We start from the raw sequence: 23,454 nt of genomic DNA, 5'->3' as shown, positions 1-23,454 counted from the left end.
TTGTTTGTGCTCACCCGAGGGTTTTACAACCACAATTTATGTGAGACCTACAAGTACAAAATAATAAAACATTAAAAAATAACCATTATCTATATTTCGTGGTCAACACTGGTCAGGGGACTATCCACTTCAACATCATTTGTCTATTTTTTTTTGTGGTGACCGAGGTTTATCAGGACCAGCTTGTCCGCACCTTGATTACATCTTCAAATAGAGCTTTGTCGTTCGCTAGAGTCAAACCCATGATCTCTCAGAAGTATGGATCTTATTACTCTACCAACCCTATATATTGGCATCATTTGCCTCTTTTGATTTTAAAAAGAAAACCCGTTCGTTTCGAATCTTTCTCAATGAAAACCAAAAACACCGAAAATCCGACTTGCATGGACCCGGTCCAATCACGTCGACAGACTCCCCCGGTCCAACCACGTCGACAGACTCCGAACGAGTCGAGCAATCACTCTCTCCACGAGTAGATAACCAGAGGCAAGTGTGAGACGTTTCGGTTTCAGTGCTTCGCGGCACTCGGAAGTGTTACCATGACTGCAAGTGCGTCCTTCTGGATTCTTCACCCTTGTCGCAACCTCTACCTTAAACCCTCCACTGCCATTCTCCTTCCCTCTCTCTTAAACCCTACTCTTAAACACTTCTATCAGGCCTTGAATCCTCATTTCCTGTCGATTAACCGAAATCGCGGATTCGGCATTCCTGGATTTTCCATCTGTCAAAACCATAGGAACCTCCAGTGTTCTCCTTGTTCGGCACAATCCATTAGCTCGAATTCGCATGAAAATGGTGGCGGCGGTAGGTCTGGGGCTCGGTCGTTGCCTCCCGTGGTCGAAGTGTCAGAGAAGATCGACGTCAATCCTCCCAAAGGGACCAGGGATTTTCCTCCTGAGGAGATGCGTCTACGGAGTTGGCTTTTCCATAATTTTAGAGAGGTAACTTGTTGCTTTTGGGCTACATTTGTTTAGCTTGATCGATTACGGAGGATGACTGAAATTCTCATCTGGCTGAATGTAATCTGCTGGTTATCGAAGGTTTCTCGGTTGTTTGGATTTGAAGAGGTTGATTATCCGGTACTTGAGTCGGAGTCGCTTTTCATAAGAAAAGCTGGGGAGGAGATCAGAGACCAGGTATTTCTATTTTATATGCGTTTCTCCGTTTTACTCAATTGTAATGGGAGATGGCAACTACAGAGTGGCCAAGAAGTAATGGACATGGTGGCGATATCCAGTTGTAGCATAAACTAATTTATCGTGTTATTTTTGAATTACTATCTTTTGTCTATGCTCGTACCTTTCCTCTTAGCTTGCTAATGAGATAGTGGAAGCACCGAGGTCATTTCTTCTCAGTAAGGCCACTGTAGCTTCAATGAATAGGCCTGTAAACGGATCGGATTCGGCTCGGATATACCAGTATCCGAATCCGAATCCGATTAGCAAATTCGTTATCCGAATCCGAATCCGGCAAAAATGTAGAGAAGACATCCGAATCCGAAACTTTATCGGATATCCGATCCGATAAAATATCCGATTGTTGATTGATAATTGTCACTTTTTTACATTTTTTATTATAAATTTCTAATTTCCGATTACGGAATACTGCTATCCGAATCCTATTACCGGTATCCGAATTCGATTATCATCTATTTTTAAAGAAAAAATGTTAAATACTTTACTCTATCCGGATAAAAATTTATCCGGATTTTATCCGATCCAATAAGTAATTATCCGAATCCGAATCTGGTTGCTTAACGGACGGATACGGATATTTTCCGGTAAGAAAATTTTCGGATACGGATACCCTTAAACGAATACGAATGCGAATTCGGAGGCGGAGTCGGCTATCCATTTACAGGTCTAATCTTCATATGGCTTGCTGATATTTTTGGTAACCTTTATTTTCAATAGAATGGAATGACAGTTTGATGTAAACCAAGTCTAGGGCTGGAGGGTAGATTGGTAATTCACTAGACTAAGTGTTTAGCCCAGGAGTTTCCAGCGATGGTAGTGGGGCGTTAGGGTTTCAAGGTGGGTTTAGAGCCTGCTGAAACAAAGTTCCAGATCTGAATCTTTTGAAACTTGAATATCAGATTTTGAAAATTTGAATACTAAGGCAAGTAGGACTTGGACTAGGTTCTCAGTTAGGGTGAGGGAATGGTATAGGGTTGGTGAATTTTCAGATCGGAATTATTGTTAATTGATATTCTTTCAACTAGAATCAAGTCCAATTGATAAAACTTCAATCACACTCAAATTTATGCAAACCAAGGGAGAAGATGAAGTGCAGGTTTTTGTTAAACTTCAGAAGTATGGCTGATTTGGGGAAAATAAGATTAGGACTGTGTTCTAGGCTTTAGGGCGACCAAAAGGGAAGGAAAAAGGGTTCAATTGGGGTGGAATATGGCTTTCCTATTAGGGTTAGGACTGAAAATGTGGCAAAAAATGAGGAGATGGGAGAGGCTGATGCTACTTAGGAAGTGATCAGGATGTAGGGGAACTGTAGGGAAGGGGTCTAGGGGTATTTGTGATGGGGTAGGGAGGGTTTTCAAGGTCAAAACTAGAGAGGAAGGGGCAGGGAGGCTTGCAGACTAGCGGGGAAAGATTAGGGCTGGTGTGGGGATGCTGGACAGATGCTTGAAGGTTGAAGATGATGGCTGATCTGCAGTTCTGAACCTGAAGTTGAATGCTTGATTATCTTGAAGACTTTGAAGTTATTGAAAGCTGAAAAAGAACAGAATTTTTGAGTCAAGCCTTCAACCCAGGCCGACCCATGAAGGAGACCTCGATCCTCAACTCAACAATTTTATTAATCTTCAAAACTGAAAAATAACTTAAGAATGACAGGCTATTTATAGCCTAAGTAGATGACTTTAACTTAACTTAGGACTTCCTTATCAGATAAGGATTCCTTTACAACTCAATTGGACTCTTAAGACACTTATCAAAAGGAGTCAAATTACTACGCGATCTCAGCCGTTGGATCTGAGATCTCACTTACACACTTTAAGTCATTTAATTAAGCATATGCTACCTAGATAACTTAAGACCTAGGCAACCAAATTACAAACAAACAAGGCTTCTTTAACTCACAATAAGAGACTCCAAACTCATGACAAACTACTCAATTTCAACTCCTAACTGGACTTTGACCGGCTTGACATAATTCTAAAATAAATCAAAATTAAATTATAGGAGAAAATTAACGGCCAAAATGCCCAAAATACCCCTCCTGTAGGGTTCGGCCAGCCTAGGGGGGCTTATTGGATCCTTCTGGGGTCCCCACTCAGGGTTTCAGACAGGGGAGTCCCTGTGTTCACATCACTGTTTATGAAGTTTTAGATCATTTGTCTATCCAAGGGCAAACCAGTAGTATCGAGCAGTTAAAACCAACAGTAATTTAAGCAGCAGTGACCCTCATCCCAAAGAAACTAGGGAAAGTAAAATATTTTGCAGATGCAGCAAACACAAAAATATAGTTAATTCCCAACAACAGAGGTAAAACAAACAAGGAAAGATAGACCTGGAGAGATCAGCAAGAACAGGTATCACCAGCTCTGTAAGAGAACTCAGTAGTAGAAAATCCAACCAGAAAAAAGGCACCAAACTTGGATCAAAGGCTGCATCTGATATGGAGAATTTTCCCTTGGAAAACATAGCTTCATCTGATGAAGAGACCAGCTGCAACTTGGGCGCAACTGCACATAGTAGTTAGCAAGCAGGTGCAGATCAAACTTGGAAGACTAGGAGCTTCACATAATCACTTGTTTGATCACATTCAGACAGGTAGAAGAGCAGCAAGTTGCTGCGATAGGTAGAACTAAGGATTCCTGAGATAGACTTCGAAATCAGCAGCCTAGGAAGATCGATTCTGGTTATGAAGGTCTTTAAATCTCTGATACCATGCCAATTTTAGGATACCAGAGCCACAGAAGAACATAGAAACAGAGATGAAGGACAGAAGAAGAAAGCTGGAGGAGGGAGAGTTGCGTGGGATGTAGCTCTTGCCCCATGTAGCTGCTTTAATAATAACTTAAAAAGGAAATCCAGATTTAAGAGACTTCCAAATCTAGTTACACTCAATATATTACTAATCTTGCTAAGACTTGCTCAATATGAAGCTGCAAGAAAAGAAAGCAAACAAAAATAGAAAGCACAAAAAGGCTGTAAAGGACACATGGATCAAAATTGTGGGTCATAACCCACATTCTCCTCCAGGTTATGTACCTTCACTTGTTAGCATGCATAATGATTTAACATCATGTAAAACAAGAGGTTGGGAGGGGTTTGTGCAAAGAATTAAAATGCAGGGTTGTGGCTCCGTGTCTTCAACAAAGAATCTCTTTTGGTGAATAGGCCATTAAATGGGCTAGAAAGAGTTTTGTAGAAGATATAAAAAAATTAAGCTATTAAAAAGACAGCAATTGCATAAAAGGTAAATTTGTTAAATCTTAAATCTGTGACAAGTACTGTTTTCAATTTATATATTTTGTCAGTGACGTTAGTGTGAGGTTTGTACTCATTGTTTGGTGTTTGAACTTAAAAGGCTATGCTTTGAGGCATTTTGTACAAGCTTAAAGATCCATATGGGGTTTCTGTTTTAAGTATTATGGCAGACATAGTGTGTGCCTAACAATATTTTTGGTCCCCTTACTGGATTTTGTCATTTGTTTTGGCAAATAGTCATTTTCTGAATTGTATATGCATATGCAGAGATACTTACATATCATGTATGCTTGTTTGTGTTTATGCACATACTTATATACAGACAACCACATAGTCCATGATAATTTTGCATGTCCAATTCAACATGTGTTCCTTTCTTTTTTCTTTCCCTCTCTCTCTCTCACACACACACATCCACGATGATCTTGTGCTTCTTCCAATTTACCATCTTTCATATCATCATCAGTTTATTAGCTTTTGGTGGCATGTAGTCTTCTCAGCTCTCATACATAATTAAGTTATATGGTGTTAGTAATCCCTGTATCTTTTCAGTTGTACAGCTTTGAGGACCGTGGAAATCGTCGTGTTGCTTTGAGACCTGAATTGACTCCTTCTTTGGCAAGGCTAGTGATACAGAAAGGGTACTTGTTATTTTCCCCCCATGGGTTGAAAAACCACAGATATTTCATGTTCTGTGTTATTCTTGTCTTTCTCGTAGGTGAATGTGTTAGACCTTTTTAGTTTTTCATTCATTGGTTTAATTTTCTGATTTTTGTATCCAGGTACAGATGCCAGAATTTGATGTCCATGTTTTTTCTCTGTCCAGAAAATCTCTCTCTCTCCCACTAAAATGGTTTGCCATTGGGCAGTGTTGGCGTTATGAGCGGATGACAAGGGGACGACGTCGTGAACACTACCAATGGAATATGGATATCATTGGTGTTCCTGAAGTTACAGTATGTTAAAAATGCTTCGGATGGTGCTGCTTCATTTTTGAATGATAATAGTGCGTAACTGCCAAAAATGGCCTTGATACCCGTGGTTTGGGTTTCCGACTGTTGTCATTGGATTCTTGTGGTTTAAATTTCTTTTTTCCTTTTTAACTTTCTTCTCTTCTAAGGTGCTTTATAGAATCATATTTTACAGGTTCCAAAATGGCTGTACCCAGTACTAAAGGTTCTGGGGTTTGGTCTATAATAGGTTTTGTTTTCTGGAATAGTGAAACTTCTCCATGTAAATTTTTCTTGTCACGAGTAGGTTTTTTTTTTTTTGGGGGGGGGGGGGGGGGGGGGGCAAAATAAGATATTCATTACTAAGGCCCAAAGGGGAAGAAAGGGGTAACATAGAGAAAAATGGGGAAGGAGGGAGACCCATACAAGCCCAAGCGAAATTTATGTGGCCTTAATTTAATGAGGGCTAATGCCAAGATCTTTTAATAAGAACCAACTCAAATTGAGTGTTGAATGAAAAACTAGGGTTTCTTAGGATTTTCGGATAAGGTGTAGAGACCGCAGGTAGTGTGATCTCAAATGGGCTTTTGGATAGTTTGGTTAGGATTCAAAATGGTTGTGGTTAGTGGGGGGTGGGTGTAATGGGTTTAATTATGGAACCACTAAAGATGAAACGTGAAAGGGTTTCCTTAACTAGAATTCAGGAGTTCTTGTTATATGGGGTTGAGTTCTTGAGATGGGTGATTTCTTTAGACGGAGAAAGGGGGTTTCTACTAATGGGATGGGGCTCTACTTGGATTGAGTCTAGCTGGGTAGCTGTAGGTGGTGTCCCTAAAGTTAGGTAGGATTTGGGTGGGTGGTTTGGAAGATATTCAAGTTCTTGGATTTTAGTGTTTTGAGAGAGGGGGAAAAAAAAGAAAAAAAAAGAGGAGGAAAGAGTGGCACTAGTTTTAGAGTTTATGCTGAGGGGCATGGACTGCAACTATGACTGTACAACAACAACAACAACAACAACAACAATAAGCCTTGTCCCAACTAAATGAGGTCGGCTACATGGATTCTTGCCCTCCAATCAGTTCTGTTCGAGGCCATGCTAGATACAAGGCCTAAGCTATACATATCCTTTCTCTCCACTTCTCCTAAGGTTATCTTAGGTCTACCCCTAGCTCTTCTAGTTCCTTCAATATGGATTATATCACTTCTCCATACAGGAGCATTTATAGGTCTCCGTTGAACGTGGCCGTGCCACCTCAAACGACTTTCTCTAAGCTTATCACTTATGAGAGCAACTCCCAGACCAATTCTAATATGATCGTTTCTTATCTTATCCATCCTAGTTTTGCCACTCATCCATCTTAGCGTCCTCATTTCTGCTACACTGAGTTTATCTATATGATTCTTTTTAACGGCCCAACACTCTGCATCGTACATCATAGCTGGTCAAACAACGGTCCTATAAAATTTTCCTTTAAGCCTTAATGGAATACGCCAATCACATAAGACCCCGGACGCACCTCTCCACTTCATCCACCCTATTTTAATTCTTTGGGAAACCTCATCTTCTAAATCACCTCTTTTACTTATGATTGAACCTAGGTACCTAAAACAATCACTCTGAGGAATCTCTTTATCGTCAAGTATCACCATCTCATCATCTGCCCGATCATGACTAAAGTTACAAACTAAATATTCTGTCTTCGATCTACTAAGTTTACAGCCTTTTGATTCCAAAGCTAATCTCCATGATTTTAATTTGATTTTAATCCCCACTTGGGTCTCATCAATCAATACAATATCATCCGCAAAAAGCATACACCAGGGGACCTCATCTTGAATGTCTTTGGTTAATTCATCCATTACCAGTGCAAATAGATATGGGCTTAAAGTTAACCCTTGATGTAGCCCAACTGTTATCGGGAATTCATTACTTTGTCCCCCCACTGTTCTAACACTAGTCACCAAACCATCATACATATCCTTAACTATATCTATATATTTACTTGCAACACTTCTTTTCTCTAGTACTTGCCAAATTAACGCTCTAGGTACTCTATCATAAGCTTTTTCTAGGTCAATAAATACCATATGAAGATCTTTCCTACATTCTCTATACCTTTCCATAAGTCTCCTAATTAAGTAAATAGCCTCCGTTGTAGATCTTCCCGGCATAAACCCAAATTGGTTCTCCGTAACTGTAGTTAAGTGTCTCAAACGGGTTTCAATTATTCTCTCCCATAATTTCATCGTATGGCTCATCAATTTAATGCCCCTATAGTTATTACAACTTTGAATATCTCCTTTATTTTTGTAAATTGGAACCACAACACTTCTCCTCCAATCATCTGGCATTTTTCCTGTGCTCATAATCTTATTAAACAACTTAGTCAACCAAACTAGTCCATGGGTTCCTAAGCTCTTCCATACTTCAATTGGGATTTCATCAGGACCTTGTGTCTTGCCGAGTTTCATTCTCCTTAAAGCTTCCTTTACTTCGGACATCGAAATTCTACGTATATAAGTTCGGACATTGGTGCCTTGGTGAAAAGTGTAATCGTCCGAAACATAAGTGCTTGAAGAATGCTCATTTAGTAAAATAGAGAAATAGGTTTCCCATCGTTTCTTAATATCCTCCTCACAAACTAATACTTTACCATCTCCATTTTTAATACATCTAACCTGGTCAAGATCTCTACTCTTCCTATCCCTCATCTTAGCTATCTTATAAATAGATTTTTCCCCCTCCTTTGTGCCCAACTTATTGTATAACTCTTCATACTTCCTTTCCCTTGCTTTTCCCGCAATTTTCTTAGCTTCATTTCTATCCAACCTATACCTTTGAAGATCCTCAACATCCTTAGTTCTTTGCCATGTCTTAAAACCAAGGTCCGACATGTCGGACCAAGTCGCCGTGTCGGTGGCTGGCGACACCACCGACACGGCGACATATCGTCGACATGTCGGCAATTTTTGTGGTGAGGAAACTTCAGTTGCACGGTATCCTTTAATATTCAATCAATTAAAAACAAATAAAAAACTTAAAATATTTGAAATATCTCTCTTAAAGTCTCTTTACAAATTTGATGGGACGTCTTTGACTCTTTACTCAGCATTTTGTACCCATTTCATATTTAAAAATTAAAAACTGACAGTCATCACGTGAACACAACAAACAAACTGAGCCCTTTATCTCGGTTTTCATTATCTCTCTCTCATATCTCGGTTTCCATTATCTCTCTCTCATTCTTGGTCTGGCGGTGGTGTTGAAGGTTCTCGACTTCTCAGGTTTTATGTATCTCTTTCTCTCGTTCTTTGCCGGCGGTGATGAAGGTTCTCAGGTTTTCTTTATTCTCTCTCGTTCTTGGTTTATCGATGGTGATGGAAGGTTTTCGGTCGACTTCGCAGAACATCGGAGCTAGGTTTCTCTTCAATCGTTGAGGCCACCAATGGTCTGAATACCGTTCTCTCAGGGATTCCGATAGTCTCGACACCCACACATCCTCCATTGCCGCCGGCAAGTACATCTCCCTGCCTCCACTCTGGGATACCGGATACGTAAGTGGCATCGCCGCTGGAATGGCCCCTAAGGCTCTCTCACTGTTTCTGTTGGTCTGTTTTCGTCTCTGCTTCGCTGAAGTCGATGAAACTTCGACGGAATGTCGCCCAATTGGCGATATATGCCGATAAGTCGATGACTTAATGTAAAATCAGTGTCGCTGGAGGGTTTCGTGTCGCCCCCCAGCGACATGGCGAAAAATCGCCCCGTGTCGGCGATAAATCGCCGACATAAGGTACCTTGCTTAAAACTAACTTTTTTATTCATAATGGCAGCTTGAACCTCACTATCCCACCACCACGTCTCTCTATAAGAATGGATCTTTCCTTTTGATTCACTTAGAACATCTTTAGCCACCTTCTTAATACACATAGCCATCTCATTCCACATTGCATTGGTATCCCCATTAAAATCCCATTTTCCTTGTTTGACTACTTCATTAACGAAGGATTTAAAGTACTCTCCTTTCAAATTCCACCATCTTATTCTGGGATAGTTTATCTTGGACCTTTTATGTGTTCTTGGGACTAAGCACATATCCAAGACCACAAGTCTATGTTGTGCAGTTAAGCTTTCCCCCGGTATCACCTTTCAATCCTTGCACAACAATCTATCAGTCCTTCTAGTTAGGAAGAAATCTATTTGGCTTCTATGCTGTCCACTTTTGAAAGTAATTAAATGTTCATCTCTCTTTTTGAAGTAAGTATTTATAATAGATAGATCAAAAGCAGTAGCAAAATCCAAAATTGAAATCCCCTCCTCATTCCTTTCTCCAAAACCATATCCTCCATGAACACTCTCATATCCTCTTTGATCTTTTCCAATATGTCCATTTAAATCACCTCCTATGCTAATCTTTTCTCCTTGACGAATTCCTTGCATTAATCCATCCATATTTTCCCAAAATTCTAGCTTTAGACTTTCATCTAATCCTACTTGAGGTGTATATGCACAAATTATATTTATGAACTCTTTCTCCATTACAAGCTTGATAGCAATAATCCTATCACCCACTTTTTAACATCCACCACATCATTTTTTAAATCTTTATCCACTATTATACCCACTCCATTTTTATTTGTTTTATCCCCAGTATACCAAAGTTTAAAGTCATCCAACTCTTTGGCTTTTTTACCCCTCCATCTAGTCTCTTGGATGCAAGCTACATTAATCCTTCTTCTCCTCATAACATCTATCAATTCTAAGCTCTTACCAGTTAAAGATCCTATGTTCCAAGATGCCAATCTAATCCTACGCTTATGGACTAGCTTCTTTACCCGCACTCGTCCACGACGCTGGAACCCTTGCCTACTTATCACCGCATCCAGGCGCCGATGCGACGCGTCGCTTACAAGGGACGCCCTAGCTAACCCTTGCCCACTTATCACTACACCCGGGCCATAGTGTAGCGCGTCGCTTCTTTTGTCGGGGAACGCCCTAGCATAGCTTTTATCGTATAAAGTCGAATCCATGAAAAAAGGTTTAGCTAGATTTTTTTCCGGTGCCGGCAGCCGACCTGACGCACCAACCCTCCTCCTTTACCCGGGCTTGGGACCGGCACTAAAACACTGGCGGAGTTTGCAACTATGACTGTAGGCCAAGGTTAATTTGGGGGTCGGGGGTGCTGTGGATGTATTTTGGGATCAAACTGATGGTTAGGTTTGGGAGATATGGTTGGGGAGCAGGTCTGGTTTGGATGTGCATTTCTTGGATCTCAAGAAATCAAAAGAAAAAGGCTGGTTGGGGGTTTTGAATCTCCTTACCTGTTGCAGTACTTTGAAGGCAGCAACTGTTGGGATGATTTACACTTAGTCATAACAGGTCTTGGACATTACGAACCAAGATCCCCAACAGTGACTTGGATATGAGTCATTAAGAAGATCTGACTTGGATGTTACTCACCAAGTGTTAGCCTGCATATGACTCACCAAGTTACCAGACCAGTCCTACGAATGAGGAAACAAAACAACAGCAGTAGCTCGTCGCAATCAAAATAAAATTCTTAATCCCCAATGAGGGTATATATAGAGGGCTAAACAGCCTTACAAAAGAGGTCCGAACTCCTAATACTAATAGGATTTGAAGTTAAAGTAAGCAAAAGAAGGCATAACTCAACCTATTAGTGTGGAGCATGAATGGACCTAATTACATGCTAAAGACTGAATTGCCCTATTTTAGATTGATCCAACATTATACCCTAAGAAATCAATTGAGCCATGGTTCAATCAAAACAAGCAACATACCAAGAATAAACTAGGAAGTAACCTACTTTCGTGCTTGAGCTAGATATCCCCATTATAGAGACCTATTAAGATTCCAAATTTATTTTTATAAGTAAAGGATAAAATGCCTATGACCTAGGAAACCTAACCCTAGGCCTATTTTTGAGGAAACATGCCTATTTTGATGGTGTATCATACTGAAGACAAGCTACAAGTCCTAAGATCCAGGCCTAGAAGGCAGAAAAATGGAGTATTCATATTTAGTTGCATTCTTTCAAGAAAAGTCTTCAAACCAAATTGGAGGTTGTACTAAATATCATCTGTGGGGTTTTTTCCATGCGAATCAGAATTGATTGACTTATTGACTTGAAAATGATAATTCATTTGGTGCTTCTTCTCTTTATTCCACTTCCCACTTTCCTCGTGCTGATGAGAATTGCCTGTTGCATATCTAATATATTGCTTCTAAGAACCTGTATTAATTTTAGGAAATGACCTGGGTTGATGAGGAAGAAATGAACAACTTAGCTTTCACGTTAACTATTTACTGCTGTTACTGTCAATTTTCTTTCTGGCATGCTCTTGCAAGGTGCCATTACGGTATTGCAAATCTGGCCCCGGCTCACCTACCTGAAAAGCTGCATTTTGTGTCTGTTAACTGTAATAATGATTCTCTCTTCTTTCCTTCTTTTAGGTTTTTGCTTCCTTCTACGTTTCGCCTTTTGCTTTCCCTTCTATCTGTTGCAGTGAAATCATTCCAACATTGCAATGGTTTCAGTATTGCAAATTTGCAATTCTGCTTAGTTTCTTCTCCAGTCTTAACCTTTTCTTGCTTCTCTTTGTAGGCTGAAGCAGAGCTTATCTCTTCTATTGTCACCTTTTTCAAGCGACTTGGGATCACAGAATCAGATGTGGGTTTTAAAGTTTCTAGCAGAAAGGTATGTATGGTTATTCCTTTTCAATTATTGTAGACAGCTGGAGATTTTTGATATCTTTCTACATACTTCTTCTCCTCCTCCTTTTTTTTCCCCCCTCTGGTTTCAGATTTTTCTGTTGACATAATGTCAAAGGATATGGCAGATCCTCTTTCCTTAAAGTGAAAAAGTGGAGTGATTGAAAATAGTCAACTTTGAATTAGCACAACAATTTCAATAAAATAATAGTTTTCCATGCATTTGGATGTAATGAAATTATTTTGTGCACATACATGTTCTTTCTTGTGGGATGATATCTTTCCTAAAATGCCTGTTTCTAATTTTCAGCTGATAGCTCCTAAAATTTTCATCTCCTACCGTCTTTGTGCTATGAGCCCCAGATGTTGCCTTATCAATTTGCAGCAACTGTACTTCCTGCTAGACACCTTATCAATTAACCCCCCCCCCCTCATTTCACTTGGTTTCAAGTGAATGGTGCCTTTGGATTGATTGGACCATGGCTTTAAGATAATTTACATGTTCAAAAGCTCATTAATGCCCATATACTTTACTGTACATTTATTGCAAAACTGAGTGCATAGTGCCATTCCATTGCTTACTTGTGGTTCTTCTAAGTGGTTAAATCTCAGTAATGCTCTACTTTTTCGCCTTGGTTGTAAACTTTAGGCAAAAGGCATAAGAACCATGAACTTTTAGTATTTCTATTGGTATGATATTAACTCATGTTTGCCAAATCTTCGCATCATTGGCTTCGTTTCTACAAATATGATGTTGTAATTAGTAGCTGCTTTATGATTGTTGCTTTGTGCTTTTCCTTGCCTGCCAGAAATATCATGCACAGTAGATACAGAACTATAGAGAATTAGCTTCTCCCTTACATGGGTTCCCCCCCCCCCCTTCTCTCTGACAGGTTTTACAGGAAGTGCTTAGCCGCTATGATATTCCGGAAAATTTGTTTGGCAAGGTTTGCATCATCATTGACAAGGTAATGTAGTCGCTATTCTTGTCCTCACATTTAATCGGGCATATTTATTTAAATATCAGCCCTTCTGAATAAACTGCTGACCTTATATCTAGCCTATCAACCTAGGTAGGTCCATTTAGAAGATTTAATCTCCCATCTCTCCAAAATTTCCTTATTTGGTACTCTACCTGTCTACCATCCTCACTCTTGATGCAGTAGCGTGATCCAGGTCTCGATTCTTCCTCATTCTTATTTTAGCAACTTTATAGATTGCATTTTCTCCACATTTGGTGTTAAGTTTTTCATACAGGTCATCAAAGGTCTTTACTCTTGCTTTCTCCACACACTTCTTGCTTCTTGAAATAAAATTGGACTCGTACTTGACTTGCACTTGCTAAATATCAATCAATAAATAATTCTACACAAAACGAACTTCTTTGTAAACCAGTTAAACCAACACCTAGGTTGGGACATGGTTCTTTGCTGGTCATGTCACATCAGCCTTGTAACTGCATCAAAGACCTTACTTTTCTTGATGTCTGTTATAAGTTTTCTTTTCTTATATTAACTATATTGTTAAATGGAAACAGGTGGAAAAGATTCCCATGGATGAGATCAAGAAGGAGCTGAAGTCTTCTGGGATATCAGATGAAGCTATCTCGGATGTTCTGCAAGTTGTGTCTATTAAGTCACTGGACAAATTGGAAGGTTGGTTACTTGGTTTTAGAAACAACCCTAACTGATATATTACCATAACTAAACTCTACATAGTGAAGGTGACATTGTCAAAATATTCCAAGTTGCACAGTATGTTTTAACATGTGAGAATTTGTGGTGGGGCCAACGATGGCATGACAAGAAGTGATTAAAAAACCAGCGGTGACTTTGTTTAGCGACAAATAAATTATTTATCTTTCTATTTTATTATTATTATTATTATTGTTGTTGTTGTTGTTGTTGTTGTTATTATTATTAGTATTATTATTCTTATTAGTATTATTAGTGAATAAAATATCATTACCAAAAGCCCCTAAAGAGGCCAATTGATCATAGAATACTATGTCCAATCATTTGAGTGTAAGTGGCTGACATACTATTCCCATGAGCATGGAAAAAGAGGGGGAAGCATTATACAAGCCTCAAGCTATGAGAGGCATGCTGTGAGATAGAGATAAATGTCAAAATACTAGAGATTTGACAATATACTTGTTCCTTGGGATATCAACAAGTGGAGTTTGTAACTTAGCATCAAAGGAGATGGCTTTCCAAATCATCTCAAACAAACTGAGAACAAGAGGTCCATCTTCAGAGATTCTGTGCCATCTGACTGTCAGATTTAGCAGCCTCGAAGACAAGGCTGCTGGCACTATCATAGATCGTGCTACCTTAAAGAAACCCTATCCAATCAAAGCCATTTCTTGGCGAAGGGAAGAGCCATCCTACTTCGAGGCAAATGGAATAAAAAGCTTTCTAAGGGCTAATGGGCAGGAGGAGAAAAAAGGTGGTTGCTTTTGGTTTAACCATTGCTCCTTGCACTTTCATGAGACTCATGACTAAGGTATTTTGACCCTATGTTGGGAAACTTTTAGTTGTTTGCTTTGATGACATCCTACTGTACAGCCTAAATTCTGCTGAGCACCTAGAGCACCTGAGGCTAGTCATGTTAACCCTAAGAAGGTCGAAGCACTTTTTCAACTTGAAGAAGTGTGCATTCATGATGCCCAAGGTGATCTTCATTTGTTTTGTTATTTCTTCTGGAGTGGAAGCTGATCTAGAAAAGGTCAGCTTTGTTGCAGGATGGCCTATCCCCAAAGCTTTCACAGAGGTTAGAAGCTTCAAGGGTTTGGCATCCTTTTACAGGAGGTTCATCCAAGAGCTCAGCATCATAATGGTTCTGATTATTGAGTGCGCAAAGATTATAAGTGGGAAATTCAAATGGACTCCAGCAGCCACCAAAGCCTTCAACCTTATTAAGGAAAAGATGACTGAAGCACCTAGGACAGCTGCCCTGCAGCATAGATAGTTTTTTTTTTTTACAGTTCCTTGTTTAGTTTGATGTCCAATGGTGGAATCGTAATTCTGTCCATTTTGAGTGCATATTGCTAATTCTTTAATTCAGCTGTTAGTCATAAAGTGGCTTACAATTGAGGAGTCCTAATTAATGTAGAGGGCTGATTGTGAAGGCCTAATAATACTAGTATTTGTAATTCCTAGATAAATCAGATATTTAATTTTCAGTTAGAGATTAGAGTCCAGCTGGGAGTAAATCGGTTTGGAACCCCAGCATATCATGTTTAAATAAGTCCATCCACTCAAAGGGGAAAGCACCCAGTGATTATTGACTAATAAAACTTCTCTATTCTAGTATTGCCCTTATGTTTTGCTGTTGCAAACTTGCAACTCTGGTTTTTTCAAATTGGTCGGTGAGATTCAAGACCGGAGAAAATTCGAAGGTTCAATGGTGAGTTTAAGTCTGTACTCATGCTGTGGCTGAAAGGACAGCCTGTGACACTCATCTCCACTTAAATCCCACCGTCGACAAGGCCCCATCCAGGTAATATAGGCAGTCTACCCCATCCATCTTCACTGTCCCCCCCCCCCCCCTCTTATTTTCTGTTCCCCTACCCCTGGTTCGATCCCTTTTCACCCAGCATCAAGAAACTTCATAACTCCATTGCTAGCCATCCTTTTCCTCCATATTACAGCCATCATACCACTGCTAGGTCCACTAAAGCTACTACCTTCAATCCCAATTACAGCCCAACTACCCAGCTGAAACCTAGATCCGCCCCCTTTCTTGAATTAGAAACTTTATTTCCCTCCAAAATTAAGATCCTTCATAACTTTATGATGCGCCATCCAACCTAATGAAACGTGGTGAGCAAGATCTAGATGGTGGAGTTTTTTCATATTGGTTTGGGGATGCCAGCAAGATTACAATTTGGATCCTGCAGATAACACTGAATTTGGGAGACAGATCAGATGAAGGAATTTAGAAGACTCTTTGCCTTTCCAAAGGGAGCGAAAGAAGGATTCAGTGACTTTGATGGTGGATTTAGGGCCTGTTTGGTTACTTGAGTCTGGAGATTTCAAATCTATGGAGTCACAATTCATAAAATTAACTGTTTGGTTGTGGAATGAAATCTGTGGATTCATCCTAAAAAACTATTTGGTGGACGTGATTTTTGTGAAGTCGCAAATGTTTAGCGCATTTATAGTCGCAATGAAATCTCTGGATTTCATCTCATACCCATAAATCTACAGATTCACGTTTTTAGTGTAAAAAAATGAATCTCTAGATTTCATGAATCTAGAGATTTTCACAACCAAACGGGTATAAATCTCAAATTCATGAATCCAAAGATTTCAAATCTCTGGATTCATGTAACCAAACAGGCCCTTAGGAATCCTATAGATATCAAACCAGTAACTGTATGATGGCTGAAGGACTGCTGATTAGTTAAAGTGGGATAAAGTAAAAGTTGGATTTACAATGAGTTGAATGGACTTATGTGGTCAACCCATAAAATTGGGACTAGTCTGTTGATTTGAGTTCTAGATGGAGGCAATTGATGGAGTTCAGAATCTATTTTCTCTCTCTCTCTCTCTCTCTCTCTCTCTCTCTCTCTCTCTTCGAGTTCATTTTTTTCTATCGTGATATTTGATATTAATGTAAATTCTGACAGTGTATCGTGTTTACATGTAGAAATCCTTGGAGCTGCAGGAGATGCTGTTGCTGAATTAAAACAACTATTTTCACTTGCTGAAAAATTTGGCTATTCTGACTGGATTCAGTTTGACGCATCTGTTGTTCGTGGCCTGGCCTATTATACTGGTATCGTGTTTGAGGTTAGCATCTTCTTTTAGTCCTTATGCTCCAATTAGCTAATGGTGCATGCTTTATTGATATAACTTTCAACTCAAAGCTGTTAAATATGGTCACTGGTACTGGTCATGCTTCTTTTGATGAATAAATAGTTCATTAACCAAAGGAAAAAGGGGGGGGGGGGGGAAGACAAACCCCAAAGAAGGGGTAAAAAGAACAAATACACAAGCAGGCCTGTAGAGAAGTGGTACCTTGGCCTTGACATCAAAAGAAATGCATCCCAAATCAGACCAAGTGACAGATCTGGCGGCCCATTTCCTGATGTTGCACTTCATACGGGTCTTGATTGATATCAGCACAAAAAGCTGACTTTTCAATAGTGTTTCGGATAGAAAAACTAGCAAAAATCATGTCTAGCACAAAAACTGACTTTTCAATAGTGTTTCGGACAGAAAAACTAGCAAAAATCATTTCGACCTACGGTCTGATAAGACCCTAATCACCCAGGTGTACAAGAGAAAGAAGGAGAGGGACTACATGATGCAACCTAGAGCTGCTACAGGGGATACATCTGAGAAGAAGACAGCTGGCAACACTCAATTGGACAGCAGCCACTAACTTGCTGCAGACAGAGGAGCAGAGGGGTGCGTCCAGTTGGCATCATGTGATTGGCTGAGAGTGGAAGAATCAGTTATGGAGTTTGTTAGGATTCTGAAAGGTATGAAAGGAGAAGGGGGGAGAAGGAAAAGGGGGAGGAGGAAGTTAAGGGAGCAGCCGGAGGGCTTGCTGGGGAGAGGAGTACCTCTCTGGTTGGGGAAATGGTTATGTAAGAAGGCCATTGAATCGAAATAGAAGTAGAGATCATAGTATACTTGCTGTATTTCAATTCCAAGAAGTAATTTCATCTAGTGATAGCTATTTTGTATCCTTGATGATTGGTTATCAGTAATATGAATGAACAGAGTAACTTCAGGTTGCTGCATTTGCTGTTTCTGTGTTAAGGTATTAAACTTTGCATTGCTGTTAGAGAGGCTCTGGGTAGGATTCAGGGCTTTGTAGTTTGAGTTCTATCACGGTCCCACACCCATTATCTACCAAATGGATCAGTCTTCTTCTACTGGGTTGACATTTAGCCAGGATGCCTTTCCAAATAGATGAGACCAAGCTGGTGATGCAAAATCGCTTGATGGGTTGGACTGGCATGCTAAATTTGAAAGCCCTAATCTAGGAAGAACGGTCCAATGATTTTTGGTCCAACAAGGGTTGGAATTAATTCATTTAAATTTGCTTTGGGTCCCTATGCAGGAATAAGTGAGAATTAGAGCTGCACTTTATTTTCAGTTTCATAGTTTAACTAGGATATGCATTATTTCTCTCTAAATTCATGCTTGTTTACCTAGCACTGGACAGAGTTAATTGGGATAAAGGTTGAGTGTTCTTTTTGTATGTATCTGTCAGTGAACAGGAGGATAACATACTCAAAGCAAAGGTCTATTTTATCAATATCCAAATCATCATGCGGCTGTAAATAGCCCCTATATGTATAGAGCAGATGATCTTGGGACAAAAACTAGAAACTGCTTTTTTGAAAATAGAAACTACTTTGCTGAGTTGTTTAGTAAACCTTCAACAACAAAAATAAAGACTTTCTAATTCTGAAATTAGAAAGTAGTTTTGATGTACCTCAAGTGAATGAGGGCCAGTTCTTCCAAGATCTTTAGATGATCAGTGGTGAATAAACTAGGGTTTCATGATTAGGGTTTGGGGATCTAGGACTAGGGTTTTATAATTTTAGGGTTATGGTTCTAAGGATCTAGGATTAAGGTTTCACAGTTTTAGGGTTAGGGTTTGGGAATTTAGGGTAGCAAGGAATTAGGGTTAACAACAGATCCTTCATTGTTCGTGCATCCAACAGGGATGCTCGACAAAAGAGGAAAGAATCATCTGGGAATTTAGGGCAGCAAAGGAATTAGGGTTTAGAATAGAGTTTGGGAATTCAGTGCAGCAAAGGAATTAGGGCTTAGACTAGGGTTTGTTTGGTCTGATAGGGCTGAAATTGGGATAGAAGGTCTTTAGGGTTGGGGGGATGAGGTTCCTAAAGTTTGTGATAGATCTAATGATTAGATTGACAAAGATCTAACCTTGAATTTTGAGCCTCTAGAAAAGTTCGGAAGCTCGAAAGGTTCAAGAAAAATAAAAAGAAGGATTGTATGAGAAGAGGAATGGAGGGTAGAGCTTTCAAAACAGAAAATTGAGTGTGGAAGGGGAACGGGATATTTGCTGACTTGTTACTTACCTGTAACCAAGTCTAGTAGGGGGAGTGATGGAGACAGTTAAAAACTCTGCCGATGGAGAAAGCCTTCAATTTAAAGCCCTAGACTGCTTGCTTGACACCTGGAAATCACTTACCAATGACTCGAAGCTATTACACTTTGATCTTTGCTGTGCAACAAACACTTTATTAATTGTAATCTCAAATCTGTAATCTGTTACATGCCCAGGGCTTTATTTTGTAGCCTTACATAAGAAGTCCTAGTAAAATTAGGGCTTGAAAACTGGCTTTCCTAGTTGTACTCAAAACATATTAATCCAATTTCAAATTGGACTCTTATACTAAACTTAAAAGAACTCCTTATCATATTCCAAACTGAATCAAACAGATCTTAAACTAGAATAAAACATAAAAAGACTAATATGCCCTTATCACTTAAGTTGGGCAGATCTCATAATTAGACCAATTATACTAAAATATAAACCTATTTTTGTATTTGTTCTAAACACTAAACTGATGGGCCCAATGACTACATAACCTGCTGAACAAAGGCCTAACACCCATATCTATCAACCCTAAGTTGATTTCAAAGGGAACTTGGCCAATTTGGTACCTACATCAAGCTTTTTAAGGAGATACATAATTAGAAACTCGTAAAACGTCTTAGGTCCTTATAAAAGTTCTTCTGGAGCTTTGACACTGTTCATGTGAACGCTACATGAGCAGCGTTTGGCCTATTCTTCTTCATATTTCATTCTACATCACCAGTATGGGTCTATAGAGAAAGCACCACTATTCCATTATTCCATTATTCTCACATTTAATTCCTTTTTTCCACTTCAAATTTTTCTAGGGATTTGATAGAAAAGGAAAGCTGCGAGCCATTTGTGGCGGTGGGAGATATGACCGATTGCTCTCCACTTTTGGTGGTGATGATATTCCAGCATGTGGCTTTGGGTTTGGAGATGCTGTCGTTGTGGAAGTAAGAATGACAACTTCATGTTTCTTTTTTCAGTACCCTTTATGATTTATACCTGTAACAATTTTGTGTCCTATTATTATTATTATTATTTTGGGGAGGGGGGGGGGTTTACAAAAATTCATAAAATTACCCTATGCATGGCCAATTCTAATCCAATGTTTAGTTATTGTAAAATCCTGTACTGCCTTGGTGGTTTACCTTGTAACATCTACAGATTTAGTGATGCAATCAGTATTAAGTTGAAGCTGAGAAATTGTAGTTTCGGTTGCTTATGTTCACATGGCAGTCTGGGAGTTCTATGTTTTTGCTTTTTGGCTGGCTGGTCCTTTTGACACTGTTATTAACTTATGCTTCAGTTTTAATTTTATTCTGACACGGTGAAGGATACAATTGGTTATTGACAGTTGCTCAAGGACAAGGGGCTTTTACCAGATCTTAGCATCCAGGTAGAGAATATAGTGTGCTCACTGGACCAGGAGCTTCAAGGAGCTGCTGCCACAGTGGCAACCATCCTGAGACAGAAAGGCCAAAGTGTCGACCTCATCTTGGAGAACAAACCTCTTAAATGGTAATCCTCAGTTGATCCAATCCTTTTGATTTTTGTGATTCCCTTTCTGAATAATCAGGTCTCTTTTCTAGTTCGTTGGAATGGGGCAAGCAAACAAACTAAACCTGCCGGAGTTGTTTTTCTAGAAGCTATCTTCTGTTCTGTATATCCTGGTTATGTTGTCTTCCATGTCCATTACAGGGTGTTCAAGCGTGCAGCTAGGGTAAATGCTGGCAGGCTGATATTGGTAGGAAATTCAGAGTGGCAGAAAGGAATGGTTGGTGTAAAAATCCTCTCGAGTGGTGAACAGTATGAAGTCAAACTAAATGACTTGGAATGATGAATGATTGGTTCACCTATGGTAACTTATTTTCTTCTTTATTTTCCCTAGTGTGTTTGTTTATTATTATGCATCTTACAGTTTCTGTCAAATTTTCTGAACTCAGGTATTTATTTAATCATTCTTTTTTCCTAGTCAGCAGTCATTTAATTGAACAAGTTGATGCAAAGGTAATTCTTTTCCGTTCCCCGAGTCTTAATACTGGATTTTAAAAATTGGTTTTATATATATTTTTTAAATTAAAATAATACAAATAGCAATTGGGGTTTTTTTTGTTTCTTTAATGTTTTATTGTATTTTACTTGTAAATCCGACGACCTAATTTGTGATTTGAGATGATCTACACTAAAAACAGATCATGGGTTTGTACTTCTATCTTACATTACCATCTACGCAAATGGGCTTCTAATTGCTATAAAAAAAAAATGTTGGCAACACGTCTTCTTATTTAGAGGTGCTCTTCGTTTCCTATCAATTAGAAGCATTATAGAATTCAATTTCTCAAATAAATGTATACGTGCGTAGAGCTGAACATGATTTCCTCCGAATTATTTCATAGAAAAGGCTACGGGATGGTTCAGCAGCTAATGCGACTTTCTTCCGGAGGGGCAAATGGAAGGTGCAACCTATTAAGAGAAGCTGAAATAGCCTCTAGTAAGATAAAAGAAGTCGGGGTAAGATTTTAAAGATGTGAGCTCCGATAATCAAAAAAATCTATGAAAAAGTTGAAGATGTAGACTCCATGTCAAATAAAATAAATTTATTCTTCATTCCCATTTCTTTCCCATAAAATCATCCCAAAAATGGGGAGACTTAGAAAAATAATGAGGTGAAAATATTTTTATACCACCTCAACTGACAATTCTAATTTTTAATGTCAGGTAATTTCCAACCACAGAATCAAACAATCATATTTTTTTTCTTTTTTCTTTTTTGGTACAAATGGGCTTTGGGACATAGGGATATTAATATGCCTCAGCGAGATTCGAACCCACGACTTCCCCCACTAAGAGGTGTTGTTTTCAACCACTAGAACACTCATATTTTAAGGTATTAATTGAAAGTATCAATTTTTCCAATTTTTTTTTTTCTTCCATTGAGAACGCAGTTGTTGCAGGTAGAAGAAGAGACTAAGATCAGAAACAGTTGCAGGTAGAAGAAGAAACTAAGGGGAGAAACATCCAAATAAATTTCACCATCTTCGATGCTTTTCGGATTAAAAAATCCAAAAAAAAAGCTTGGATCAGACTCCTACTTGTTTTTCTGTTCTGATATTTTTCCTCAGATTTGAAGAAAGGGGAAAAACTCTCTCTGTTTCTCTCACTCTCTGTCTCGAAACAAACAAGAAAGCGAAGTGAAGAAATATAAAACCGAAGCATTGAAATTTAAAAATTAGGAAAAGATTAAAAATGGAAAATTAGTAATTAATACACTTAAACAAAAAGCCCCAAAACCAAAAAGTGAGGTGTCACTATGTTTGAAGGTAATTTGAAGGTCATACTCTGTTTCTTCTACTCCCTCCTCTTCAGTCACTACTATATATTACTGTTTCTGATGATGAATTTTTTGGGGTCATTAAGATGCGAGAGGCAATGGCAAGACCAAGAGCTACAACTCTTGAACTTGGAGGAGGATTGGATATGGACGAGGACGATAACGGGTTCACATATTTCTGGATCACAGAATCCCGGTGATCCAAGAATGCCCACCTGCACCTAAGAAACCCAAGTCCTCATCCAAAAGAAAAGCTTCTTGTTACTCAGTTATTCTTCCACTCGACGCAAACTCTTCATGTTGGATCTCTCTGATCAAGAGATTGGATCTATTTTCCAGACAGCCCTTCTTGCGGATCCTAGCGATAAGATCAGGAAAGTTCGTGGAGGTGAAGATGACACCAAATGATTTTCTTCTCCCTCTGGCATCTATGATCTACGTTACCCATTTAGAATTGGGTCCAAAAATGGGTTTTTTTTGTCAAACCGGGTCACTGTTTCACTTAAAACTCTGGTTTCTAATCTGAGCCGTTTATTAAGAATATGTCATGTGTCAAATTGTGGTGCTACACTGTTGTTCACAGTAGATGATTTTTCCCCTCAATTATGCATACATTACATAGATTGTTTTTCAAATTTGTGGCCCCCAAGTTTTTTCATCCATTTATCATACAATATGTATCTTTGGGGATAAACATGTGTTGTACGCAAAGAGCTCATTGGTTCGTTCATGGTTCAAATCTGGTTTCTGAAGCCAATAAAAGGGTGAGAGTGGGTCGCCTTAGAGGATGGGAAACCACCTTCAATGATTAAGTCAGTTCAGGTAAGAGAAATAGAGTCTCCTTCTTGTTGAATAAATTCTCAAGAAGATGAAGAAGATAATGTTATTCTGAAATTATTGCAGGAAAGTAATGGTTGGAGT

At 39.1% G+C, this 23,454-nt stretch overlaps 1 protein-coding gene across 1 annotated transcript; it reads left to right on the top strand.

Annotated features, from left to right (window-relative positions):
- Positions 1-498: 498 nt before the first annotated feature.
- LOC149013227 (histidine--tRNA ligase, chloroplastic/mitochondrial-like) lies at positions 499-22,213 on the top strand. The gene is made up of 12 exons (XM_089158447.1): positions 499-941; positions 1,041-1,136; positions 5,001-5,089; positions 5,275-5,404; positions 12,019-12,111; positions 13,019-13,093; positions 13,663-13,780; positions 16,779-16,921; positions 20,024-20,152; positions 20,557-20,720; positions 20,901-21,060; positions 21,146-22,213. Exons 1-11 carry the CDS (start codon positions 540-542, stop codon positions 21,037-21,039), a joined length of 1,578 nt encoding a protein of 525 aa, XP_089014573.1. The 5' UTR covers positions 499-539; the 3' UTR covers positions 21,040-21,060; positions 21,146-22,213.
- The last annotated feature ends 1,241 nt before the right edge of the window (positions 22,214-23,454 follow it).

The sequence above is a fragment of the Hakea prostrata genome, chromosome 6 (assembly GCF_041222555.1).
Source record: "Hakea prostrata isolate BN-2017 chromosome 6, UWA_Hpros_2, whole genome shotgun sequence".
Taxonomy (NCBI): Eukaryota; Viridiplantae; Streptophyta; class Magnoliopsida; order Proteales; family Proteaceae; genus Hakea; species Hakea prostrata.
This window is presented reverse-complemented; position numbering and strand designations above follow the sequence as displayed.